General features: G+C 36.6%; 1 protein-coding gene across 3 annotated transcripts in view; it reads left to right on the top strand.

Annotated features, from left to right (window-relative positions):
• KCNH8 (potassium voltage-gated channel subfamily H member 8) overlaps positions 1–25,872 on the top strand; it is a 175,510-nt gene extending 149,638 nt beyond the window's left edge. For 2 of the 3 annotated variants that reach the window (XM_048302178.1, XM_048302162.1), the window contains 5 exons: positions 4,834–4,872; positions 6,583–6,938; positions 11,223–11,329; positions 12,245–12,321; positions 22,806–25,872. In XM_048302178.1, the coding sequence (XP_048158135.1) occupies positions 4,834–4,872; positions 6,583–6,938; positions 11,223–11,329; positions 12,245–12,321; positions 22,806–23,516 (1,290 nt within the window). In that variant the 3' untranslated portion in view covers positions 23,517–25,872. The remainder of the gene's footprint in view (positions 1–4,833; positions 4,873–6,582; positions 6,939–11,222; positions 11,330–12,244; positions 12,322–22,805) is intronic. The other variant, XM_048302169.1, reaches the window with a different exon arrangement.
• The last annotated feature ends 248 nt before the right edge of the window (positions 25,873–26,120 follow it).

Raw genomic sequence — 26,120 nt, 5'->3', positions numbered from 1 at the left:
TTTATGAATCTGTTCAAAATCTTAAAGATGCTTGAAGTTAGGCATATAAGTTTTATTGCTTTGAAAGCTGCCAGCCTTTATTGTAGTTTCTATTATGTAAGTCTTTACTTGACTGTAATCAAACCGTAGGAGTATTAAAAAGCTTTCTCCACTACGTCTTCTTTCTGTAGCAATCTGCAGGCTTTTCCAAAAATACAACCTGCCAGACAGTACAGTCAGTGCCAGGTCTATTGTCTACTTTAACAATTCCTCCTTTTGTCTTCTTTTCACCTTATTGATAGTCTGTTCTTTAATTTTTCATTTTTTAAAACTCTTACTGGCACAGGTTTACTATGAAAGATGCATTTTCATAGCAGTTGAAACCCTAATTTCTTCTCCTGTTTTGGGGTGGGTTAGAGGCACAAAAGTATATAGAAGTAAAGATTACTAATTATACCATCCATGTTTTCCATTTATTTGATTCTTAATGTGGCACAAGTGACAGAGACATTAGTTTTTTTGTTTCTGTAGCACCTTTTTAACAAGAAGTGCAATGTATCCTGTATTGCTACTAAAACAATTAAAGTGTAATTTTAAAAAAATTTAATAAATGCAGAGAGGTTAACATTCAGGTTTTAAAGAAACATATGAAAAGTAAACTTTTAATACCAAATATAAAAGCTCATGTGAGAAGTTTGAATCCAAGAAAGTATTCATTTACAAAAAAAACCACTATCCAAAGCTAACCACCACCAACCAGTCACAGAACATTTGTACCAACTTCACAAGTTAAAACAATTACAAAGAAACAAAAGATTCAGGACAACATCTTAACAGGAGATTGCAGAGCTCGTGGCAATTCACTATTACAGTTTCCCTAGGATAAAATGCCAGTGACAGATCTGCTGTTCAACTTTTGCTGCTAGTTCAATGCACTCTGTATTGTAAGAAGGATCAGAGAACGCTGAAAACATCTGCTTCCACAAAATACTTTTTATCTGTCCATTAAGCAAGGAAGAGAGAGAAGAATAACCTGAGAAAATGTGGGAACAAGCCAACGAACAATAGAAAGTCTTAAAAAGAAAAGCAAAACAAGGGAAAACAAAGGGGGTGGGGATATAAAACAATTGTGTCTTACAAGGTTTTTGTGAGTGATTGAGTCTTTTGTGATTTAGAGGACTTGTGATATTTCATTAAAAATTTCCTGATTACAGAAAACTGAGGCCTGAGTACATGTGAGGCATTAAGTTTTGCAGCAGTACAATAATCTCTTGTTATGTACTTGTATTTCTTCCATTACCATACAGTAAATTTGCAAAGAATAGAACATCTGGTATGCATTCTTGTTTTTTTACCCCACACTGTCTGTGCTCCTAAACGGGCTTTTCCAGTTTCCAAATGCTGACTAAGAACATTAATACTCCAGTTTGATTTCAAATCCTTCCCTGAAAATGTATTTTATCCTTTTGACTCCTCAGATATAAAGAATTATTCATGTATTTTAGTACCTAAGATTACAAGAAAATCAGTGAAATTATGTTTCTATTTTTATTCCTACTTTTTGTGAAAGCAGCAAGAATCTGCCCAGAAAACACTGGTAACATTCTATTGAGCCCAAGCGTGAAAATTTAGTGACTGGACATATCATGTATTAGCCTCAAATTTAGCTGCATCTCTGTATCCTATTTCCAGGGTTTTATATTTGGAATTAATCTTGAATTATTTAATTGCCTGTGTTGGCCACAGTTCCTGGGAGAGATTCTTTATAAATGACTACTGCCATTTGACACTGAAAAAATTTTCGGATCACTGGCTTTCAACAGCAAACCACTAGTGTTTTCAGATGGAGAAATATTCTTTTTGTGCTTTTAATAATATCAAAGGTTACTGAATTTTTTAAATCTGTGTATTAAGATACTAAAAAATTGTAAGATTATAGATTTGTGATTCCATATTTGGATGATTTTTATATGATTCTGCTTTAGGTACATGATCTCTTATTGTTTTGTCTTGTAAAATTAAATTTAATACCTGGTTTCACAAGACATAAAGAGACATCAGCACTGAAATCATAAATTTAATTAGACTCTCTGACAGTATTTCACATAACTCATGCTAACATCAGCATTTCTGGTTTTTTCCTAATGCATATTAAGTTAAATATCTGTGTTTTTCCTTTCAGTCCTTATCCTTTAAGAGCTGTACTTCTTTTTAAAAGAGGGGAATATGAACTATTTGGCACACTCTTTTTGCAGAAGGAAAAAAAAGAGCATTTTATAGAAGAGTGCATTAGTGTGTTGCCCTAAATAAAAGGTTTTAGCAGCCTGGAAACTAGGACAACACCTCCTAATTATTTTCTGATACTACATTTTTACAGGGATAAAACTATGTGCATAATAAGGACTTTTAACTTACTGCACTTTGGCTTTGTCCAAGTTCTTGTTCATCTTTTCTCTTTGAGACTGGAGGGAGAGACAGAGGAAGTGCTGGAACAAGTTTAGAAGTAAAATCCTTGAGAGTTCTCTCTGGTCACAGATTAGATTCCTTTGCCAACTTAAACTACTAAGCCATAAAGCCCAGGCCCCTGTTGTGTGTGCAAGACAGGGTATTCAAAGCTACAAGCAGTAAGTATGGTTACAGTGTATTTATAGAGAAGTAATTACAGCACTCTTTACTGTGGATTTTGTGCTATGGAAAAGATAGTTTATCGGTCCTTAGTTTATTTAAAAATATCAATATTTGGGGAAATTGTTCCCAGTAGGTTAAAGGAACCAGTTTGGGGAAACAGGGGAAGCCTGGTAAGCAGCTCCTCAAATCACATGCTCTGTGTTTGTACTTACCCTTCTTTTCTGTTACACTTCCTCCTGAGGACAAAAAGCAACCTGCCTTCAAAAATTCCTTAACCCTTCTCTCGGGAAGGTCACGAGGCAACCAAATGCTGCCACTAACCCCATTTCCTCTGCAGCCAGTTTCTCCATGTGACCAAGCCAGGGTAACACAGAGCAGAGAGGGATTGATGGGTGGCTGTGGCTGCTGTGCTGAGGAGCAGTGGGGAGGTCCAGAAGCAAGGGCACAGTGCTAACAACCGGTCATGCAGCTTAAAACCCATAGAATGACTTCTTTGTCTACGTTTTCTAGATGTACAGTCGGGTTTACCATGTACTCAGGAGGAGGAAATAAACAAATCAAAACAAAAAGTGAGGGAAATCTTCACCCACATTCAAATTACAAATGACAAGTCACTTCTAAAGCCTTCAGCAGGAAAATGCATACTTTCTGAGGTCTTTTTTGTGAAGCTGCTAATGTTTGGGATTTGCCTGGAATTTTAATTAAGGCTGCTATTTAACATTCACACTGCACCTGTGCCTAGAAGCCAAGCAAACTGCTGCCCCAAAATTCTGGGCACTATTTTAAACTAATATTTCAAACATATGTGCAAAGCAGGCCAGTAGTACTTCCTAATTCTGACTCTAATATTTTAGTACATTCCTAGTTTCCTCTCATCCTGAATCTTGAAAAAGATAGTGATTCTTCAATTGGCATAGATTACAATGCAACTTGTGAGATTTCAGTATCTGACATCTCATCCTCTGCTATCATCTAGTACTTTAACTCAGTAAGAACACAGCAGTTATTTTGTTTACATAGCCTAATTATTGCAGTTGCTCTGTTTGGCAGTTATTAGAGTGTTATTGCTACATTTAATGGTACACCTGCTACACTCTTGGGTGTTGTGCAGTAGGATTTCTCCTTATGAAAACTTAAATATTCTGTATTTGTATATTACACCATTACTAGTACCCTCACTACAAAACAGTTTTTAGGTTAACCTGAAAGACTTGTAAAGGAACAAAAAAAAAAAAATTTAAAAAAAAAACCAAAAAACCCACACAATTACTATTTTGAAATCTGTGCCTAGAATTTGACTATTTAGGAGTTCTAAAGGCTTTTGTCAAACAAACTGAGAAGTTGCAATGACTGTCAGAAATGCCTAACTTCTACCTGTGTTTGGAGAAAAATAAATTGATGCTATGAACTGATGAGTTAAGCTCTTTTTGCCTTGATATGTGGGTTTAGGAAAGCTGAAAATAATTTCTCAAAATTCTACCAGACTAAACTATTCCTATAAATACAGTATATAGGCTGTCAGAGACTTGCCTGTGGTCAAGACGTAAACATTCAAATAAACAGCAGAATTTTCATAACAGACATTATTCAGCAGTTCCAGTGGATTTTATTAGAAGTAGCTGCACTTGAAACTTGCATAATTTTTTGTTCCTCCTTTTCTTTTGTTTTACTTTCTGTGTAATTCAAGAAAAGAAAATATTATGACCTTGAATAGGTTAGACACATATCTCCCTCAGGACTACTGTGCTCCTACTTGCTTCAGTCTCACTACTGCTTTTGAAAATTCCTCAGAGATGCTGGAGATACTTAGTTCATCTTCACATACAGACTAGGCTGGCACAGGAGCTAAAGCTAAGCAGGGCCAGAGTAGAGCACTTGTTCCTGCATTTCCATCAAACCAGCACTGAAACCTACCAGGCATGCTGTCACACATCTACATTCATTCATGTTTTAGAGTCTTGACCTACTTTTTTATTAAAGTAAAATGTTACTTTTTCATTAACTATCTTTTTATTTAAGATAAAACATGTTTTTTCCTCACAGCACCTGTTTGCAAGGATTATCCTTAGTTCACTGTAACGTCACCATTTAATTTAATACAGCCATTTTATCATGAGTCTTTTCTTGCATGGACATAAATTTTTTGGTTTAGATGTTTGTATCCTGTTGGAAGCCAAACTGTGGAGATGTACATATTTCCTACCTTTTTGGTTTGTTTTTTTTCAGGTAATATCAAAATTATCCAATAAGCCTACACTATCCCAGGTATGTTGATCACATTTTAACTATGCCAAGCTTGACTTTGAACATGCACATAATTATGACCAGAACAAAGCTTGAAAACTCCTTCCTTTCCTGCTTGAAAACACACTTCCATTGTTTCAGAATGAGAATTTAAATAGCATCTTGCAGATAGTTCTGCCACTGCCTATTTTATGAGTAACTGTTTAAGGTTTTTTTTTTCCCAGGTACTAAGTTTGGATAGCCTCCTATAGCAACTGCATTTTAAATACATGGCTACCTAAGCCAAAGTTCTGAATATGGGTAACACTCATAGTCTATAGAGTATAGGCAGTATAAGTGCCAGGTCCTGTACAATTTGATCATTGTGACAGCCTTTGGATGACTACTACAGTTGACAATAAGGCTTTTCTATTTTATATAGACATCTCTTCTGTCACAGCTTTAAATTCTTACCTCTTCATATAGATCTCAAATGAAAAGGTTCCAGTTCACTAAATCTGTCAACATATACCAAGAGAAAAGCATACACTCCATGAAAGTGTATTGTAACACACAGCAAAGTTAAACCTATGCTGCAAAACATTTAGACAGATGCTAATAGGGGCTTAGAATATTTGGATAAATTCCCCAAATCTGTATTTCCACCCAGCCAATCTGGCTTAGCCTGAATGTTAGAAATCTGACTATGCAGGGTCATCTCAGGTTTTCTATCTAAAGCCAACACTGCCTTAATAAATCTTGATTAAGAGGAGTATCTTGTAAAAAAAAATTAATTAACAACAAAAACTCCTTTTGAAACCATAAAATTGCACTTGGCTTGTTAATTTGATCTGGAACCTGAGTCTGCCTTAGGCCATTCACCTACTACACTACCAACACAGTAAGTTGTACCATGGGAATAAATGGAACTGTTTCTGATCCTGACATGAGGTCCATGTTGGCATATCTCAGCACTCATGACCAGGATACATTGTTACCATGAAAAAAATAGCATTGATCTCCTACATTGTGCTTTAATCAGTACATAAATTACAGAACCCAGGTCTATTTTGCTTCTAAATTTCCCTGGTTCCAACATCAAGCATCTAAATTGCATTTTTTTTCAAAACCAGATGTAGCTCCACTTTCTGCTGACTCAGTTCTGAAGCTGAAACTGTCACACTATTGGTGTATTAATGGGAGTTTGAGTGAACTGAAAAGCCTGTCTACCATCCTGGCAGTGACTTCAGTTACAAAAATTAAGGACACAGAGAACATCGGGCTTAAGCTGAACTGGTGTAAATGCCATTTATCCATTATAAAAGTTTCTATATGAAAAAGTGGTATTATTTGAATTACTAGCCTCAGACCTTTTCTGTGGACCACCAAGATTCTGGTAACATAACATTCAAAAGAAATAATGCCTCAGCTAAACAAAATTAGTCTTATCAAGTGTACATATGGCAAATGGCTTGCAAGAACTAATTGTGTACTCTTTCTTGTAACAAAACATATTGCAGCAAGTTAGCTGACTGTATCACGAGTGACCTTTTTTAATTTGTTTGTATTTTTCTTGTGTCTGCACATATAGCCATAGCTGAGGCTATGGATGAGTTCCAAAAGAGCTCTCTCTAATGAGAAATGAAAGCTGTGCTAGGTCTGGGTTTGTTCCAGGATGAACACCAGAAAAATTGTGTTTCTGCAACATCAGGCTCTGAATTTTATGCCAGTATGTATTATTTGTTATTTTAGACAGAGCTCAAGGGAAATGGAAATATAAAGAAGAGACTCCCTTCAATTGTGGAAGATGAAGATGAGGAAGAGGAGGGAGAAGAAGAAAGCAGCACCCTTTCACCAATTGATACACGAAGCACAAATAGCTCTCAGCAGAAGAAGACTGCAAGCAATAAAAGCCACCTAGGGAGAAACTTGAAGCAGTTGGCCTCAGGAACTGTGCCCTTTCATTCCCCCATCCGTGCTTGCAGTTCAAACCCCTCAAGAGCCAAACATGAAACAGAGCTTCATTACTACTCCAGAAGGAAGGAGAAAAACCTTAAATTATACCTGTCAGCACTGACCACCACTGGCCCACCAGATCTGAGCCCAAGGTAATAGTTAGGAATGGTCATTTTCTTCTCTTTCATGTAACTCTAATTAAAAATATGATTTTGACATTATAAAAGTTATTCTTCAACAGTTTATACTTCTGTTCATCCCATATTACTGTAGGAACCATCACACACTATGCAGAATGTTATGACTTTAGAAGTTTATTGCAAACTAAAGTATTTTTACCCATAAAAAGGGCAGTAAAAAAAAATGAGCAACTGCAAAAATGGCTATTTAAATAGTCTGGCCTTATGGTGTCATTTTGTCTATAATATTAATTCCCACAATAGCACTGTGAAACATTCCATCAGAGATGCAAAAATTTAGAAAGCAAGTAGATGAAATTATAGCATAACGATGTAAATACAAAAAATTACTGGAGAAGAGGACTATAATGGAAAACAATTGCCTAGCAATTTTATAAAATATTTAGAGGTTTTTTTCATTAGAGACAGGAAATCTGGTAATGGAAGTTATGTAGATATTAAATACAGAGTTTAGCAAATCTTTTTTGCTGTGTCTTTTGACATAAAGAAGCATCGCATAACAGTTTATTGTGGTATTGCTAGTGTACAATTTAAAATAGTTCAATTTTTTACTTCTATGCTACTTACATTTATGGAATTTGCTTTTAAATTGCTGCAATGTAATCCTAGTTTTAGGACCAGTTCTTTAGAGAAACCACAGGCATACATACAAGGAGGTGCAGCAGTTCATCTTCCAGTTCAAGTTTTGCCTTCTATAATTTGAAGTGGTTTACATGTTCAAGCACTTCCTTTATTCATTAGAGGCAGAGTGGAAGTTTCTGGAACTTGCCATTGCAAATGTGAAATAGCCACACCTTGAGCAATATTTGTTTAATTCTGTCAAAGCACTGGTCCCTAGAGATGCAATCACAAAAAGGATACGGAAGATTATATAGAACCCTTTCCCCCCCATCATATATTTTATCGGTGCAGCTACATTTCAAATAGCAGCAGGATACAAACCAATTTTAGTTTTGTCATAAAATCATAGAAATCAAAGAATCCCTTAGGTTGGAAAAGACCTCCAAGATCGAGTCCAACCTTTGATGAAACACCACTGTGTCAACTAAACCATAGAACTACATGCCACGTCCACTTGCTTCTCAAACACTTCCAGGGACGGTGATTCCACAACCTTCCTTGACAGCCCATTCCCTTCCTTTGACCTCCCTTTCTGTGAGGAAATTGTTCCTGATTTCCAATCTGATCCTCCCCTGGTGCAGCTTGAGGCCAATTCCTCATTCTGTCACAGGTTGCCCAGAGAAGAGACCCACCCCTATCTTGTTACCACCTCCTTTCAGGTAGTTGTAGAGAGCCTCTTTTTCTTCAAAACAAACCACTGTAGCGCCATCAGCCACTCCTCATAGAACTCTCCTAGATCCTAAATAGAGGGTCAATACAGGGAACGATAATGTGTGGAAAAGCAGCTTCTACACAAGCAAAATTGAAATGCATAGCAGATATTTTCTCATTTGTTTCCTAGATCTCATATGAATTTGGTTCAGTCAGCTACGAGTAAGCGTCATTATCACTCACATAACAAGTGGTAATTCAGGGAAAAGCTGCTTTTCCTATTTTCTGCTGAAATGTAATCTTGCTCATTATTGCTCTGAACTTATACAGCCAGACATTGGCACTCAAGGCTGCAAAAGAAAATATGAAAAAAGTATTGTTACATATTCCTGTTTCCATTCATAATTTTCTAACTGCAGACTAATCCTGTTAATAGGCTTGAAAATTGGCCCAAAATGTATGTTATAGTCTTTTTTTCTGGACAAAACATTTTCATATTATTTCCTAGAATGCATTTATATTATTAGAATATTTAAACTGATGAGTTAATACCACTTTAAAAAATAGCCCCAAGCGTTTCCTTGTAAACATTAAGGAGAAAATAAGACCTTCATTTAAATCCTCATTTATATTTGGTTTTGGACAGAAAAGGAAGGCAAGGACAAGACTGGTTGAAATATCCAGTCAGTGCTGTTCTGAGGTGTATAACCACAGTTTCTCAAGAGAATTCACTTTGTCTCCTTAAGAAACTTGTTCTACTGTGGGTGTTTCCTACAGCAAGCCAACTAGAATTCTTCACAGGTGACTCAGGTTCTTTCTTTGTGCCCCACAGTGAAAGCAGTAAAGCTCAGAGACTGGGTCAAATTTTTAAAGAGCTCTTGGTGCCAGGAACAGAAGCTAGAATTGTAATTCCTAGAAGAGAGCCCTGGTCTTCCCAATTACTTTTGGGTACTGCCTATGAAATGGAAGAGCGCTAAAAGGAAGAAAATGTAAGTGATAATAAAGGCAGCCCCAGGAGGAAGCATTTATGTAATTGAATCTCCTCAGACCCACACAGAGGAGTGCACTCTAGCCCTAAGCAACTGCTTAGAAGAGGTCACATGTTAATATTTTCTGACTTTTTGGCTTCTAGGAGTGGAGTTTTCTGTCTTCAGGAGAAAATTCAGGGCTGTACAACAGCTGATTCAGAGAGGGGCGAGACTTAATGATTGCCTTTGTCCCCTCATGTTTTCAATTTACTAGGTAATGTAGTGCCCAGCCAGTTCCTTGTGTATGAATAAGCATATTGCACATTACATATTTCCCACATAGAAGCCTGGTACTCCACAACTAGGTATTTTTGCTAATATAATTTCCTTCTAGTCTGAATCTTTAAACACTATAAAGAATGTAACATCTATAAATTCCAAGTCACATCTGAGTAAGCTTTCTCCTGTGTGCTGTAAAGGCACTTAAAATGTTAGCATTTTATATAATTAGAAACCTCTACAAAAGCAATATTGGTGTTTAAAATTTGCCTTTTGAAGCAGTGAGGCCAAATGACATTAAACAGGTTTTATGGCAAATTTCTAACAAAGTAATCATTCTGGTTTTCAGCTGCAGATAGCAGCATAGGCCAGGGCTGCTCAAGCACCACATTAGAGTCTCCTCTTCTACCAAAGGCTGATTAAGATTAGAGTCAAGTCTAGTAGCATCCAACTGGCATTATGAACACTCAGACATGACACAGAGATCTAAATCCACGAAGAGCCAGAAAGGACGAGAACACATGGTATGTGTACAGAGGTCTGAGTCACACAGGTCTTTCAAGCCAAATACATCACAAATACCTCTGTGTTGTCTGTTCTTTCTTTCTCCAGACATTTCCAGCCAAGAAGTTTTCTTGAAAATATCCTTATTAGAGAAAAAGTCTAATTTCCATCATCACAAAGTTATCAATGACTGAGAGGATAAGAACTTTCTGTCTTAGCCTTTCCAGATTAGTATTTAACTCATCTGCCTACTGTAAGACAAAATATGGAGCTTGTGCCTGGACAAAATAAGAAATTGATGCTTCAGTTCAGTAAACTGGCAGTTGTATGATTCTCTTTCATTGACTTTAAAATAGTTCTCTTTATAGCACAATTTATTTTAACTGAGAACAGAAAATATTCATAATTATATATTTTAATGTGTGTATTAATTCCTCTGATACCTGTTTTCTATTCTTTGCATGCAGAACCTGATTATTGTATAAAATACTGCTTCTTTTTTTTCCTTTGGCTTCCTTGACTCTGCAATTTAGAGATAACTGATATGCATGGGCAGAAATAACCGGCAAAAATACTTTTTCTAGTAGTCAGATCCAACACCGTTATTAATGTAACTGGGACACTGCAGGCTGGTCCACACATCTTCGTACATCAAATTTGCAAACAGGATTGCCCTGCCTGAGCTAGTTCATTTTAAACAAATTTAGAATAACTATTTGCATGGAAATGACACTGTTGACTGAGGTTTACAGAGATGTTTTTGTAAATATATTATGTTCAGGCTTATGCTCTGCTGAAATAAACTTGATAAGAGCTTGATTGTGTGCTGGAAGATTTTAGCTTCACAAGAGCATAGTGAAGCCTCTTTAGGTTGTGCAGAGGAAAGATTAGCAACAGTTTACTTTAGATATGGAAAGTAAACTATGTTCCATATAGGTTTGAATTGGACCCAGAATGTGCTGCAAAAGTCATGGAAATTTTGAAACTTCGGTTAATTATATTTGGCCTCACATTCCTTCCATTATCAGTAATTTTAATTTTTAGTGACTCAGGAGAAGTTATACCAGTATAATAGGTTCTGCTTTTCTCTAAACTTAATGTTGTGAAAAGTTTACCATTGTTTCAAAATGTGCCCCTTAGGAGTAATTTTTATAGCGTAATTATGGACATGATATTTATGAAACTGTTCCATTACTCCAATTTTTCTCAACAGAATTGTTGATGGGATTGAGGATGGAAGCCATAATGAGGAAAGCCAAACCTTTGACTTCAGCTCTGATCAGCTCAGGCAGGAATCCAGGTTATCTCCTACATCTGGAGGTGAGCTTTGCCTGGGAAAATCACTCTTTAGAGAAAACAGTTTTCAAAAGTGCTTTTTGTTCCCATTTATTTCTTTGATCTCAAAAGTGGCATAAATAGATTAAACATATATTTGTACTCTCAGTGCCATTTCAGTGTCACAATTGGTTCTGTAGAAAAATACAGCAAGGTCCCAGAGGTCATTTGTAGTTTTCCTGCTAACAGACACTCATGATAAAACAGTTTGTGGAGGGAACTGGATTTTCATGTGTTATACCAGAAGTACTGTAGAATCTGCCTCATGCTTCCAAACCTTTGGTCATGGAAGGCACTAAACACAAGGACAAAATTGAAACCTATGTGTAAACTTGGCTCTCAACTTTTTAAAGACATTTAGAGAAGTGAGGGAGCGTGGAAGAACATAGATTTTTAAAAGTAAAAGAGTGAAAGCCTTGAATAATAAGGGGTTTTAGGAAGCTTTAAATGACCTACAGACTGAAAAGGTTGATAAAGTAGCACAACAAAGCAATGGAACTTGTCAAGATGGGGGGAAAAAAAAGATTAAAAAGAGACAGTGACTGTTTCCAACATCCGCTCTTTTAGAAGTAACACTCCCCACATAGCTATGTCCCTTTTTCATGGAGGAAACTAGGACATATATAGCTCCTCTTAAAGCCAAACAGGAAAATAATAATAAAAGTTTAGTCATATTTATGATTTTTAAAAAGTGTTGAGCTGCCACATGGATGGCGCCAAGGTTGTTATTTTCATTCCTTTCACACATTGTACACCAAACATTAAACACATGGTTTTATTTCCATTCTAGCCAACTGCAAAACGGGCTTAAATTTAATGCATTGGTTAAGTGCAAGAATAGTATTAGTGTTTCCAAGTGATCATACTCTTCTCATTTACATGAATTTGAATTCTTTTCAGAGGCTGAAATTGGTGCTGCTGTGCTCGTTATCAAAGCAGAAGAGACCAAACAGCAGATCAGCAGGCTTAATAATGAGGTAACAAGATTTTGTGGGGGTTGAAGGATATTAACAATGAATCAAGGAATGCTGGAGAAAACTCAGAAAACTCAAGAATGTGATAAATGTGTTATAAATGAGCTTACAAAACTGGATGAGGTTCCTACGTGTAGGGCAGTTTGGGGATTTAACTCATTCTGAGATTAATTTTCTACATGAAACCTACGTAAAAGTTTGTGTCACATGCTAGGGCTAAAACTAAAGTGAGGCTAGTGCCTCTGATTTTCTCAGGATTTAATCTCTTCTGAGTATGTTTCTATGTGTCTCATTCCTCTCATTACTTCTCCAAGTTTCTTCTCCCAAATTTTTTTGTCTTGATGCGTGTTTTGCTTTTAGAGAATTTCCTTGAAAGAAATGCAAATACATTTATGTTCAAATTTACATAAAATATTTCAAATCACTTTACCTGTGTCTACTTAGGATGAAAGAGAGGTTCAACCCTTCCTGCTCAAGCAATATGACCTGAGGAATGCAGGGCCGATAGCACTCAGTGGTGCTTTCTATTTCTCCCTTCTAAAAACTTCAAACCTGTAATCAGCTATCAATCCAACTCTAAAGAGATGTTCTGTGGCTAAGCTGTCTCATATACACAGCCCTTGCAGCACTTCAGCTAACAAGATTAAAGCATCAGACTAACTTCACAGTTATACTGAAAGACTAAAATCTGTTTCCAGCATACTCTCACTTTCAATGTGAAAAGATTACAGACAATTCCTTGTACTTCTACATGAGGAAACATCTCAATAAGTCCCACCACACAGTTTCACTTCCTCCCTGAGCTCTCTGGCTACCAGAAATGTAAAATTTTATTTTTATTTCTCCTCCTATATTGTGTACACTTAATCTAGTTATTATTTTCCACTTACAAAGTATTGAGCTTATAAACCTCTTTCATCCTGAGTCAGCTTAACTTGGTTAGATAACTTAAACATCCTAAGCTAAGAGTGCATGCATGGTTAGTTAGTTACTATGAATGCATCACCTAATTCGTATGTCAAACTGTAGAGTTCAGACAAAAGTCTTATGACCCATTGACTATGGGCCATGAAAAACTATGGTTTTTTATAGGACTTGGTCAAAGAACTCAGAAAAATCTTCAAGATGTTCATTGACACCACCATTATGATAGGAAATTACATTTCCTATATAATGCTTTTGAGACACACAAGTCATATTGATTCATCCCTTTTGAGAACAGGAATTTTTGAAATAGGAAGAGGTATTATGTGGCTATCTGCAAGAGGCAACTGGAAAACGTATCATGGTGACAGATGTTCCAAGGCAGGGATCTTGTGGATTAAACAAACATTTCAACTGGAACAGTTCTGGGCTTCTCATTGTTTTTCTAGTGAAAAGTGATAAATAAATAAATCTTGGAGCAGGGGAATATGTTAATCAAAAAAAAGAAAAAAACTCCACATGTTCAAGGTCATTTCTCTCCACATACAATTTTAATTTTGTCCTAATAATACTATCTGATCAAAATGTTATACAAGTTGTTTGTTCACATTAACATAAAACAGACAGTAGGACTAGATTTAGATTTCATAGGTAATATTCTGGGCTCAAATCCCAGAGATGGATGGGTAACCTCCTAGTCCTCCCATGGATCAAAATTTACATTGGAAAAACTGCATGACTGTAAGGCTGCTTAATTGCATATTCTACGTGTAGTCAAACATGCCCCAGCTGGAGTTTCTGAATGGATAGTATGGACTTGGTGCTTACCCAGATGAGCCTCTGGGCAGCCTTGCTGATACTCAGTAGCTGTTGCTTGGAGTTTTCTGCTGTTGTATTAAGTACTGAATATTTGTAGCCCCAGCGCTTTCATCATTTGATGATGACCAGTAATGGGAACTGATCACTGATGCTGCAGCAGAATACTCGCAGTAGTCAAAATACCAGCAGAGTCAGAAACGAAGTTCTGTATTAAAGACATGCAGTCTCGTCCTGGTAAAGAAAATATGAGAAAACAGGTCACAAGTAGCCAACAGCAGTAAACACTGTCATTAGTACATTTTCCACTGGAGATCAGAAGTCAATCAACAAATGCAAAAATAACTGCTTTCATGAAAGGCAATTGTATTACAACAGTTCACTAGTTAGCTTAGAAATATTTCGGCTGTTCATGGGGGGAAAAAAGACATGTCTTTCCATTCAGACTTTCAATACAGTCTGTTGTTAGCAAAGCAAAGAAAACGTTACCCCAGAGAAAAATCTACAAAATTAGCTATACCTAGTTTAGAAATACAGCTGAGCTCCTGGCAGTATTTTGGGTATGTGGCATACACTACATAATCCAAAGAACATTTCATTTACCTAAGAAAGTAACACAACTCAGGGCCTTGGTTTCACTTCTCAGATTTGTTACCACATTAATTTTAGTAGTAATGTATGCACAGACTTCCTCTAAGGAGAGTAGTCTCCAAAGTCAGCACAGTCAACGTGAGACAACCTTGAACACACCCCTAATTGCTGCTGTACAGCTCCATGCTTTGGCTGCTCAGCCAGTTAACCAGCTTCTTCATTCCCTCACCTGACCTCACTGCTCATTGAGCCTGAATGAGACCCAAGCTGATGCAGGAATTTATGTCCAGTTCAGTATTGCAAGGTGGAGCGGAATAGGACTAATTTATCTCCTACCATGTTTGTCCCTTACACTTAGTATAAATAATCACTGAATAAAGAAGGCATGACATTCATTATAGCTCAGTACCGTCAGTATATAGCAGGTGAGAGTTAAGGTTCAGGTTCTTGTTCCAGTAAAAACACAATTACTTAAGCAATAGTTTCAAGATTAGGTTACTGAATATCTATCAGCATTGTACATTTTGCTGAGCTGGGGAAAGCTTGTTTCAAAGACCTGCTCCAAACTAGGCAGAGCAAGAATTCAGGAAGAGTATTCTGCCTTACGAGTCTGTGTCCTTCCTTTGCAGAGATCTGTACACCTGATCGCATCTCTCCAATGCATTTGTCTGCAAATGCTGATCAGATGAGTGTATCTGAACACTGAGCATTTTTTCAGAGGCACCATTTACCTGATGCAATCATACATATCTACTAAGGAGCCCACGAAGTAAAAATAGGAAACCACAAAGCAGATTTTCTGAGGTATACAGACGGCCAAGACATCTAGATTAAAGCACCTGCCTATCACTGTCCCATTGCCTGTATCCTACTAGGCTTGTAGCTCTCTATCATTTGAATGCCACTGTATGAAAAGAGCAGAGAAATACTTTTACTTTGATTCAGTTTGCAAAACTCAAATCTGAATTATTTCAAAACATAGACCGGTTAAAATAAGGAAATATCCAAAATTAGTCATATTTTCCCCCTAATTACATGTACACATTCTCCATTCAAAAACATGCTACATGGGTACATGATTTTGAGCTCAGATAAAAAGGCAATCTCATGCAGTGCATGCAGACAAACTCAGATTGCTTTGTCATGTCCCCTGTTTTCCTCATATGGAACCCAGCTTCAGTGCAGCCTCCCTCAGCTTCAGAAATCTGGGGGCTGTTTTCATGCTTTACCATATTAGTAGATCCCACAATTACAGTACTATAACAGTATAATGAACACAGTGTTCACATTTCTCCCATTCAACTGAAAAACAAACAAACATAAGGAAATATGAATAGGGTCAGGTTTTGAGCTAGATAATTGCCTTCTATTTAGCTCCACATTGGAGCACTTAGTGGAAATTCAGCTATTTTTAATTTTAGGTTTTTTAAATGCAAGTACTTAGAATACTCTAAGCAGCTGGTACTTATGCAGAACAGAGAAAATATATTCACAGGGATATTTAACTTGTATCTAATAAAAGGAACAATCCTAGAGCAAATATGTTTATTTTCCAAATCATAAATTTTATACATATATTATTTTAAAATGTATTTCAAATCCAGCTGCCAAAAATGAATCTCATTCTCAGTACAGAAAAAAAAAAAAAAACATTTTTACTATTAAAAATATATGCAGATGATAATCAGGGACACTAAAGAAAATTTTGTGAAGTTAATCAGGCTTTCAGTTTTACACAGGGGATATAGCATTAAAGTTCAATTTGCAACTTGAGAGTTCATACAATGAACTCACTTGACTTAGAATAATTAAATACATGCTCTTTCTAACAAGTTCATAACTATATTATCACATGAAAGAAATTACTTCGCAGCAAGGCTATCCCAGTAATTTGCTTTTAAAACATCTTTCAATCAAGAAAAATATGGCAAAATTGAACTAACAACATTTATAGATGATGAAAACTATTAAAACTAATCTATCCATTTTGGATTTTAGCCATGTAAATTTCACATTAAAGCCAAGACATAAAACCAAGTATCATTTGTATTAAGAAATAAGAGCTTTCTAAACAATGCATGCAGTGTAAATGCACTTTGCCTGCCAAGATTTTTTAAAATATATCCTCTCTTTTAGCACTGACATTCATGTTTCCTCTCTGCTCTCATACTTTGATAACTGTAGAGACGCCTTACCAGGTAGCTTTGTTCTTCTGTTAATGTTAGTTTAATTGGTACTGGCTGATGAAGGTAACAAAAATAGTTGATGCTCCAAAGCTTAGGTTATTTCTTTTTAAGCAGAACACACTGTACATACATAGCATAAGTCCCATATGCTGTGGTGAGTCTCTTGCAGTTTTCCAGGGCAGAAAGGCACCTGAGACAAAGGAATTAACTGAGAGGCAACCATGCAGTATACAAATCAAGCGGACACCAAAAGCTGACTTCAAATTTGAGTAAAAAATATTACTACCATGACAGATGACAATGATTGCACACTTAATCTCTAACAGGCATTTCAAAATGTTCCTGCACTCATCTATTTTCCTAAATGTTAATGTCTGTAGGTATGCAAATTCACAAGTTCACTGCTTTTTCTTTTCTGCCTAGCAGATCGTAAGAAGTTGATTGGTGTTCTCCTCCTAAAGTCAATTTATTCTGGAAACGTGATTCCAGCAGATCTCAGCAAACCAAATTCTGTTTGACTTTCTTTTCGCATTACATTTGCTACCACACTTCATTGGTATAATTTTCTTTTGAATTGTCTTTGGTTAGATCTTCGAAATCACTGACAAAGTACACAATCTCAGGCAGCTATATTTCAAGCAGCTTAAGTAATTCCTTGTGAAGAAAACCCCCTTCTTGAGTTCAATTAAAGAAAATACCCTGTTTGTATTTCCTGGGAGTATGATTAATGTCCACAAAGTGTCATTCAGCAGAACTCCACAGACATTTTTCTATAATATTCTGCATAGGCAGAATATTATATTCATGCCTCTGACATTTTCTTTTCAGATGTAATGTTTAACATTTATCTTTCTTGAATTTCATATTACTTATATTTAAAAGTGAACATGAATTCCATTTAGACATTAAAAATAAACATTAAATAAAAACAGATCAGGAGAGGGTGCTAAAAAGAATATCTTAAAATGTCCATGGTTGACAGCAAACTATTGATCATAAACCATTCCAATCATTCAAGAATCCAGCTTATGGTGATTACATCTCCTTCATATTTTCTTCTAGAAAATAGTTCTAGAAGAGTGTCAGGTGGACAGTAACATCTCAGAAGTCTTCTAACAAGGTGTATATTACATCCAAAGTTTCTTCTTATATTTTAAACAGCTTTTCAGTTAAAGAAAAGAATTATGGTTTTGCCAAGGTTTATTCTTAAGAAACATAATGTTGCCTCTTCTCTTTTAACTATTCCTTTAGGTGCTTATAGAAATTGTCTGCTTCATATTTTTGCCCAAAATCATATATACTACCTCAGGTTTCCTTTCATCAGCACATATTGCCAGCTTCTTGTCTCCCAGCCACCTGGGATTTCCACAGTCCTCCATTTGCTCTCAATCAGTAGCTAGTCCGTCAGTTTGTCCCTGATACTTTCTGAATTCCTTGAAGCAGTAATTTCCAAACCTGGTTTTCTTATTGCTACAATTATGCCGTCACCGTCCTGATTCTATGTGAACCTAAAGGCAGATTGCACATCCAACAGTCATAGAATCATGAAATGGCTTGTGTTGGAAGGGTTCTTAAAGATTATCTTGTTCCAAGCCCCCTAGCATGGGCAGGGACACCTTCCACTAGACCAGGTTGCTCAAAGACTCATCCAACCTGGCCTTGAACACCTCAAGGGATGGGGCATCCACAGCTTGCCTGCGCAATCTGTTCCAGTGCTTCACAACACTCACAGTAAAGAATTTCTTCCTAATATCTAAACTAAACCTTCTCTCTAAGTTTGAAGCCATTCCCCCATGTCCTCTTACCATATGCTCTTGTAAGTGATCCTCCTCCGTCTTTCTTGTAGTCTCCCTTCAGGTACTGGAAGGCTTCAATTAGGTTATTCCAAAGCCTTCTCTTTTCTAGGCTGAAAAATCCCAATTCTCTTAACCTTTCCTTGTAGAAGAGATGCTCCATACCTCTAATCAACTTTCCTCTTGCCCCCCTCCCTCCTTCCCACCAGCCAGATTCACTCTGAATGAAGAGTCACAAATTACTATTAGAACTGCAGTTTGGGAACCCCTTTTCTAGACTGAATTTCATGGGACCCCGGTTGACTTGAATATATTTAAAAAATCTAGTCCTTTATACTTCTCTACTTTATCCTTACGTGTTTAATAGCAATAATCTTGGTATCCTAATTTACCCAGACAAACTGGTCACTGGAACTACCAAAGAGCTGGCTAGTGAGTCAGCAGACAAGCGAGCAAATTTCCTACTCCCACACAGTAAAACAAATTGCACAGCCTTCCAGATTCCTGGATTTATTTCACTGAAACTGAATCATCATATCATTGCACAAATCCTATAGATTTAATCTGAACTCAGATTAGCTGCGCTGGATTTTTTTCCTTCTGCAACTAGCTTTATTACTAAAGCCATTAAATCAGAAATGTCTGTCACCATAATACCAATGCCACAGAGTTGCTGACAGATGATCAGTGAAGAGTCTGTCTCCACTCACTTCTTGTTTCATTCATTCAACAATGAAGTCAGTAAGGAAAAGAATATCAGCAGTTAGTCAATCTGAGCCTTCAAAGACAGCTCACTCTACCTGAAAGTCTCCCTGACTTAATGAAAAAGCAGAATAGAAGAAGTAATGAAAGACCAAGCAAGGGAATAGAGAAGCTGCAATATGCAGTGCAAGCCAGGCAGCTCCTCCACTTTGCCAAAATGCAACTTCCATTACTCAAGGAGCAAATATTCATCTTCACTTCTTCGGGTGTTCAGAAAGAGTAATAACAGGAAGATATCTGGGTTTGAAGTTTGAATTTCAAAAGGGAGTAAACACAGAAAGAAAAAAATACCAATGTACTAATCAGAATCAGCTTCTAATCAGAAAAATTCTTATTCCAGATTTATCCAGGAACAATTATGAGAGCTAGGCATTCCAGTTGCAAATCTGTCATTAAAAAATAAACAAATAAATAATCACCATCATCATCTTACATGACATCATTCCTACCTAACTACATGGAACAAAGTACTCAAACTGCTCAACAGTTTAATATCGGTAGTAAAGAAAAATACTTTCTGCTGAAACTGTCAAAGTAATTTGAAAACACAAAATACATCTAGTAAAATTTTTATTTTAACCTCTATTTTGAATATATTCTTTCCTGATAACATGGTCTACTAAAAAGGCACCAGGACTTTTCTTTCAAACAGTCTGAGAAGCACCTCTTGCTACTTGAAGCTAAATCTGTATAAAACCCAGTTTCCACATCCGGAAATATTGCAGTATCTTTTTCAAGCCCTAGGAAGTGTTAAGGCAGCATTTCAAGTATATTTGGGATCTCAGATATAATTTTAAAGCTGTCTGCCTAGCACAGTGGGAACCATTTGTATGAGTAGCTGTTTTGCCTAGCAATAATCAGTGAGCTCCTGAAAAGAGTGCAGCCTTACCAGCATGCCAGGAATTAGCCCTTTTTCCTCAGAAGGAAACTGTTCTGCTTTCAATTTCTCTTTCACAAACATAAAATTCCTTTGGCTTTTAATCTCTGTTCTTTTGCACTTTCTCAAACACTGTGAAATTGTTAATAGTACTGATAAGATTTTTTCCCCCTATTACACCCTTTTATTTGCATCTGCTCAAAGATTTCTGCAGGGTATAAAAATAATAGTATAAACAGTGTTGCATTGGTAGGAACACCATTACTATGCTATATGTATAGAACTATAATAATATAGAGACAGATGAAAATTAAAAGTGGTATCGATACTGGAGGTTTAATCTTGTAAGATTAATAGTTCATAAAATATGAAACCTACATATTTTTTTTTTTGTGTATGTGACATCCAGAATAGGTCCAAATAGATCTTACTAAATGGTAGTGGTGAGTAAGTTTGGCATAACTACTCTGACTATCATACTACTGGAAACCATTAAAATCTACTTCAAAGGGGTTTATCAGGTCAATTCCTACGTTGGTGGAAGAGCAAGCTTATGAGAGAAGAAAACACCCTATGAGCTAGCTGATATATCAAAAACAGAGTATCTGGGCACTAGAGCACCTTGTAATGAACAGAAATTCAGGGCTGTCACAAGTGCTGATGCTGGAATTGATTTTTGCTGTATTGTCTCAATGAATTGGCAAAAGAAACATGTTAAATGATGATTAAACTTCTAAAAAGGTCATAAGTGATGAGAAATGGAAAACAAAAACATAGATCAAACCAAACAAGATATTTTTAAATAGCAGATATTTTCACACAGCATTCATAGTTTGGATAAGGTGCATACTCATAAGGTAGTGTCAATGCTTCTATTTGCACAACTGCAGAAGGCCCTGAAAAATTGACTCAAGTTGGGAAATTATATATAGAAAATCATTGCTGTATCCACTAGGTGTAGGGGCCAGTGATGATCCTAAAAAGAACTGATGACCACTGAATCTAGACAGCCATGAGTTTGATTGTCTGTCTTCCCCCTTTCTTCCCAAATAAGCTTTTGAATGTTTTGCAATGTCATCCCCTAGTTACCAACAGAACACAGGAGTTCTTGTGCAGTTGATTTGTCCAGCAATCTCAGTGTGCTTCCTTACAGCCTGACAGTACCAAGAACCTTCCCTGGCTGCTCAGACCCCACAGGAAGCCTGTTCACAAAATGCTTTGGCAGCATATTTTAACTCCTCACATTTACTGAAGTTACCAAGCATTCAAAGCTTAATCTCAGGTGTCAGAAGAGGATCTCATGGTTATTTTCTACCTACTGTGACTCAATTAAACAACAAGGTAGAAAGAAAGAGAAGTGCAGAGACACAAGAAGATCCTGTCACTTGCCACTCAAGAGTCTCCCCCCTTTAAGGATTTTCTCTCCAGAGGCAGTGTGATCACTACAAAACTATTGAACAATATATTGGGTTTGACCTCTTTGCTCAGAGAAAAATGAATAGATCTATAGGAGCTGTATTGGAGCTTCCTACTTTCTTCTCCAAATTTCTTTATAATTATTGTGCCTGTATTAACCCAATCAAACTCAGCCTGAAATGTCTTTCCAGCAGATTTCTTCAGAACTATCCTGCCAGAAAAATGAAAATTATACTTCTACTTCTGGTTATATGAAAATTAATCTGTGCAGATCATTTAATCAGTGATGTCTTTACTTGAGTCAAAGAAAGGCCTCCTGAAATAGCTTTTTTTCTTTTTGACATGTGGCTTGAAGAAGAATGTGCAGTCATGTCTTTTTTTCAACAAAGTATCACCAGTAAGAGAAACTATTTTAATGATAATGACAGTGCTTTGACCCAGAATAGATTGATAGCTATCATGGAGACAAATTTAATTTCTACCATTTGAAATGGTGAGTGGGTTACTTTTATGTTTGAACTAGACTTTTCATTGCCCAGAACATCCTTATAAAGTCCTAGCAAATGTCCCCATTAATGTTCATATGCCAGTCGACTTTAAAACAGAAATTCAGAACTTGCCAATCTGATCCCCTCCTGAAGCAGCAATGTTGGGAAAGACTTCATGTACTTTATGTAACCAACTGGATGCTATCAGTAGTTTCAGCATTTAAGAGAAAAGGTCTAATAAAAAATCTGATTCTTTGTTTTGCACACGCAAGATTTCACAAGACCTCATTTTTATGTAATTCATCAGTATAAAATTGTTTAATAAGAAAGGTTTATGGTTGAAAATATTTAATGATTGATCAAGAAAATATTGGTGTCATACTGCCTCTGGAAGTCATCTCAGCTCTGACCCTATGACCAATTTTTACAGACAGAGAATCATTTAAAATCAGGTGAATTAAAGTAGCTGGAAGGACTATTTCCCCATATACATTAGCAGAGCATATTTCTTTACTGTAGAGACACCGTGCCATAAATCAAAGCTGCCATTTTTAGAAGGAAAAAAGGGATGTATGTGCATACTTTATGCATGGTGCATGAATAAATACTGTGATATTTTGCCCTTTCATAACAGATGACAACTTTAAGTCAAGAAGTCTCACAATTACGTAAGGATATGAAGAATGTGATGCACCTTCTGGAGAACCTGCTCACGTCCCAGAAGGCTCCAGGATTCTGTGCTGTGCACAGCCTATCTCGAAGTCCCACACTGGATAGTCTGCAGTCTCGAGTGGCTTGGACTACACATCAACCTTGCTCGCACAGGCAAGCTGGGAACTTCACTTGCACCAAAGCACAACTTTGTCGTGGAAACACATTCTGTGACATTTGGAATACAGACCTGTCTTCTGTAGGCAGCAGTCCCCAAAGGACTGAACCCAACCCGCAAAATTCTATGGATGGTGAATTTTGTTATACAACAGGCCTTCAAAATTCCCCTTCCCAGTATCAGGTAATTCAGAAAGACAATCTGCAATTTTTAAGATGCACCTCTCCCCATTCAGACACTACCCTGACTCCTCTTCAGTCTATTTCAGCAACCCTTTCTCCTTCAGTATGCTCTTCATCAGAGGCATCATTACACCTCGTGCTGCCCAGCAGATCAGAGGAAGAGAGCTTTAGCCAAGGAGCAATCAGCTCACTAAGCCTTGAGAACCTGCCAGGATCATGGGACCTGGAAGCAACAGCCAGAGTAACTTCTGCACAGACCCCAGATTTCCCAATAGACATTGTGACAAGCACAAGGGATCTTAAAGATAAAGATTGCCAAGCCATAGATGTATGAGACACAGCAAAGTGGTACTCAAAGCATGTTCCACAGCTGCCAGTTTTACGTTTAGAGAGTACTGCATGACTGCTTTATTTGATCTCTGTTTTGGTGATCATGGAGATTTACAAACATGAAAATTCAGACTTACAGAAAGTAAGAAAAGGTAATATTGGTTCATAGTATAGAAAAAACAATAAATTTCTAGATTCTAGAAGCATGTTGAAAAACATTTTGAATACAGATATAACTTACTTGTCTGTTTGACAGACTTTTGTGATAGTCCAAAGACCCTGAGGGTCAGAGCAGCTGGAAGTCTAGCACAAAGAACTGTCATGGGTGGCTTTTGTTCATCGAAGCAAAGGTTTTCCCTGAGTGTCTGACCGTTGTTCCCAAACAATAGCTATGGCACTGTTTGCTTCAGGTGATCGTGGGTCCTGCTGGTCTTTTTGTCAGTTCTGTGAAGGCAAAGGGACAATATTCGCTGCATGTCATCTAGACAATCAACCAAATAGAGCTGCTAGAGAGTGCTTAGTTGTTGCACGTTATTTGTCATGTAAATGAAATCTCTTAATTTATCTAAAACCACTATTTTTATATACTTGGTATGAACCATGTACCTAAAAATTATTTAAAATATTTATAAAGAGAATAAGAGTTTGGTTTCATTTTCGTAAAGGCTTGCAGTTTTAACAAGAAATGCACTACCATCGTATTAGATCAAATACTATTTATTACTAAGATATTATGTAGTTTACAAATGGATTCCCTTTTATGTGCATGCAATTTGCAACGAATGTACTCATTCTGGTGGAATACAAATAAATTAAGGTATTATTTTATTTAAAAAAATAAAAGAGCTGGAATGTTGTATCCTATGATAAGCTATCACTACTTAAAAAGTGAGTTGTCATACTGATATCATTAAGTACTCTTGGTTTGTGTCTTAGTATTGTGCTGTCATTTGTAAGAACAAGTCAACATTTTACAATGCATTCCTCTTTAGGGGTTTTATATCTGGATAAGAAAATTAAAAGGGATGAAAACCATTGAGCAAATTGAGAAATATTAAAGGAGAAAATTACAATTATTTAGTCTGAACCAAAGAAATAAAATTAGAATATTTATTTATTTAATGATTTCTTTGTTTCATCTCTAAAAACCAGCTTTGATTTTTAGTCAGAATAAAGAAAAAAGATACTATAGGTTTGGCAAATTATTTAATCCAGAATCTGACTCAATGCCCCCCCAATTTTTTTTTCCAGTATTTAATGTACTAGAAACATATTGCTACAGTGCAACCAGAGCTACAGATTTGCACTGGAATTTTGATTTATATACTTAAAGATGTGCAGTGTACATCATAAGTATATATTTTTAGCTAGCTTTCTAAAAAAAACCCATGCTTGCAAGCCAAAATAAGTGCCCTAAAATGGATAAGTAAACTAAGTTACATTTAATAATTAATGCAAACTGGTGGTTATTAAACTGAAATTTTTACAGAGCACAGATTTAGGTTTAACTTCCTTAAGAGGTTGTTTTGGGTTTTTTTATGAAAACTTCAAAGACTGAAATTATCGTTAACATTTGGATGTGTGCGGGAACACAAACCCCAGCTGATACTCTGTGCCCAAATTTTATCCTTTCACATCCATTTTCCCACTGGTACAAATTAGGGGTGAAGTGTCATCTCTCATTTTGGGCTGCCTGAATTTTGCCAGTGTGTCTACACTCCAATGTGAGTGTTTATATCCAGGGTTTCTTACTTTACCTCTATTCCAGTTTTCACCTAGTTTAAAGTTAAATAGAGAAGTGCTGATTAAATGAGGCATATCCCAGAAATTTAATAATAATAATAATAATAATAATAATAATAATAACAGATAGTAGCAAATACAGTAGCAAGTACAGGTCTATGGTATTTCTGCAAACAATTCCGGTTCACCTTTAGCCATCTGCTGGTACCCACCCCGCCTCAGCGCTGGGCAGGAGGCTGGGGGAGGGCTGCCTGCCCCCCACACCCAGGGCAGGGCCACACTGGCAGAGCCCCGCTGCACCTCAGCACCCTATAGCCATGGAGCACAGGTGCTGGTTCCTTGGGATGCACAGGCACATTGTGGCACAGCTGGCCACTAATCCTGATTCCTCAGCTCACCATATCACAGCTATTGACTGAGAATGCACAAACACACCATGCCTAATTCTCAATGTCATTTAACAATTTCCATTACACATATAAACTGGGAGAAGCATTTGCTTTCTCATTTTAGGACACATAAACCATTATGTATATAAGTTAAAGTTTTGGCATTGTTTTTATTTTCCAGTATAAACACTGGTGTCATGAGATTAAAACTGGATGTTTTGTTCTGGAGTTTTTGTGTCAGTTTTGTATGAAAGTTTAAAACGGTCAGTGGAAACACAAAAAATCTCTTCACATACATAGCCATAGCTTTACTGTTGTACATTTAATTCTCAAATTTAAAAAAACACATGTGCAGTAATTATGAAGAAATAACACCAGGATATCTTTCCTAAATTGTTCCTTGTTTCTGCAACTGTCAAAAACATCCTGAACAAAGCTGGCAAACACTATACCATTTGTATTGGCCATAGTTTCAA

This window comes from Corvus hawaiiensis, chromosome 1 (assembly GCF_020740725.1).
Source record: "Corvus hawaiiensis isolate bCorHaw1 chromosome 1, bCorHaw1.pri.cur, whole genome shotgun sequence".
In the NCBI taxonomy this organism is placed as follows: Eukaryota; Metazoa; Chordata; class Aves; order Passeriformes; family Corvidae; genus Corvus; species Corvus hawaiiensis.
This window is presented reverse-complemented; position numbering and strand designations above follow the sequence as displayed.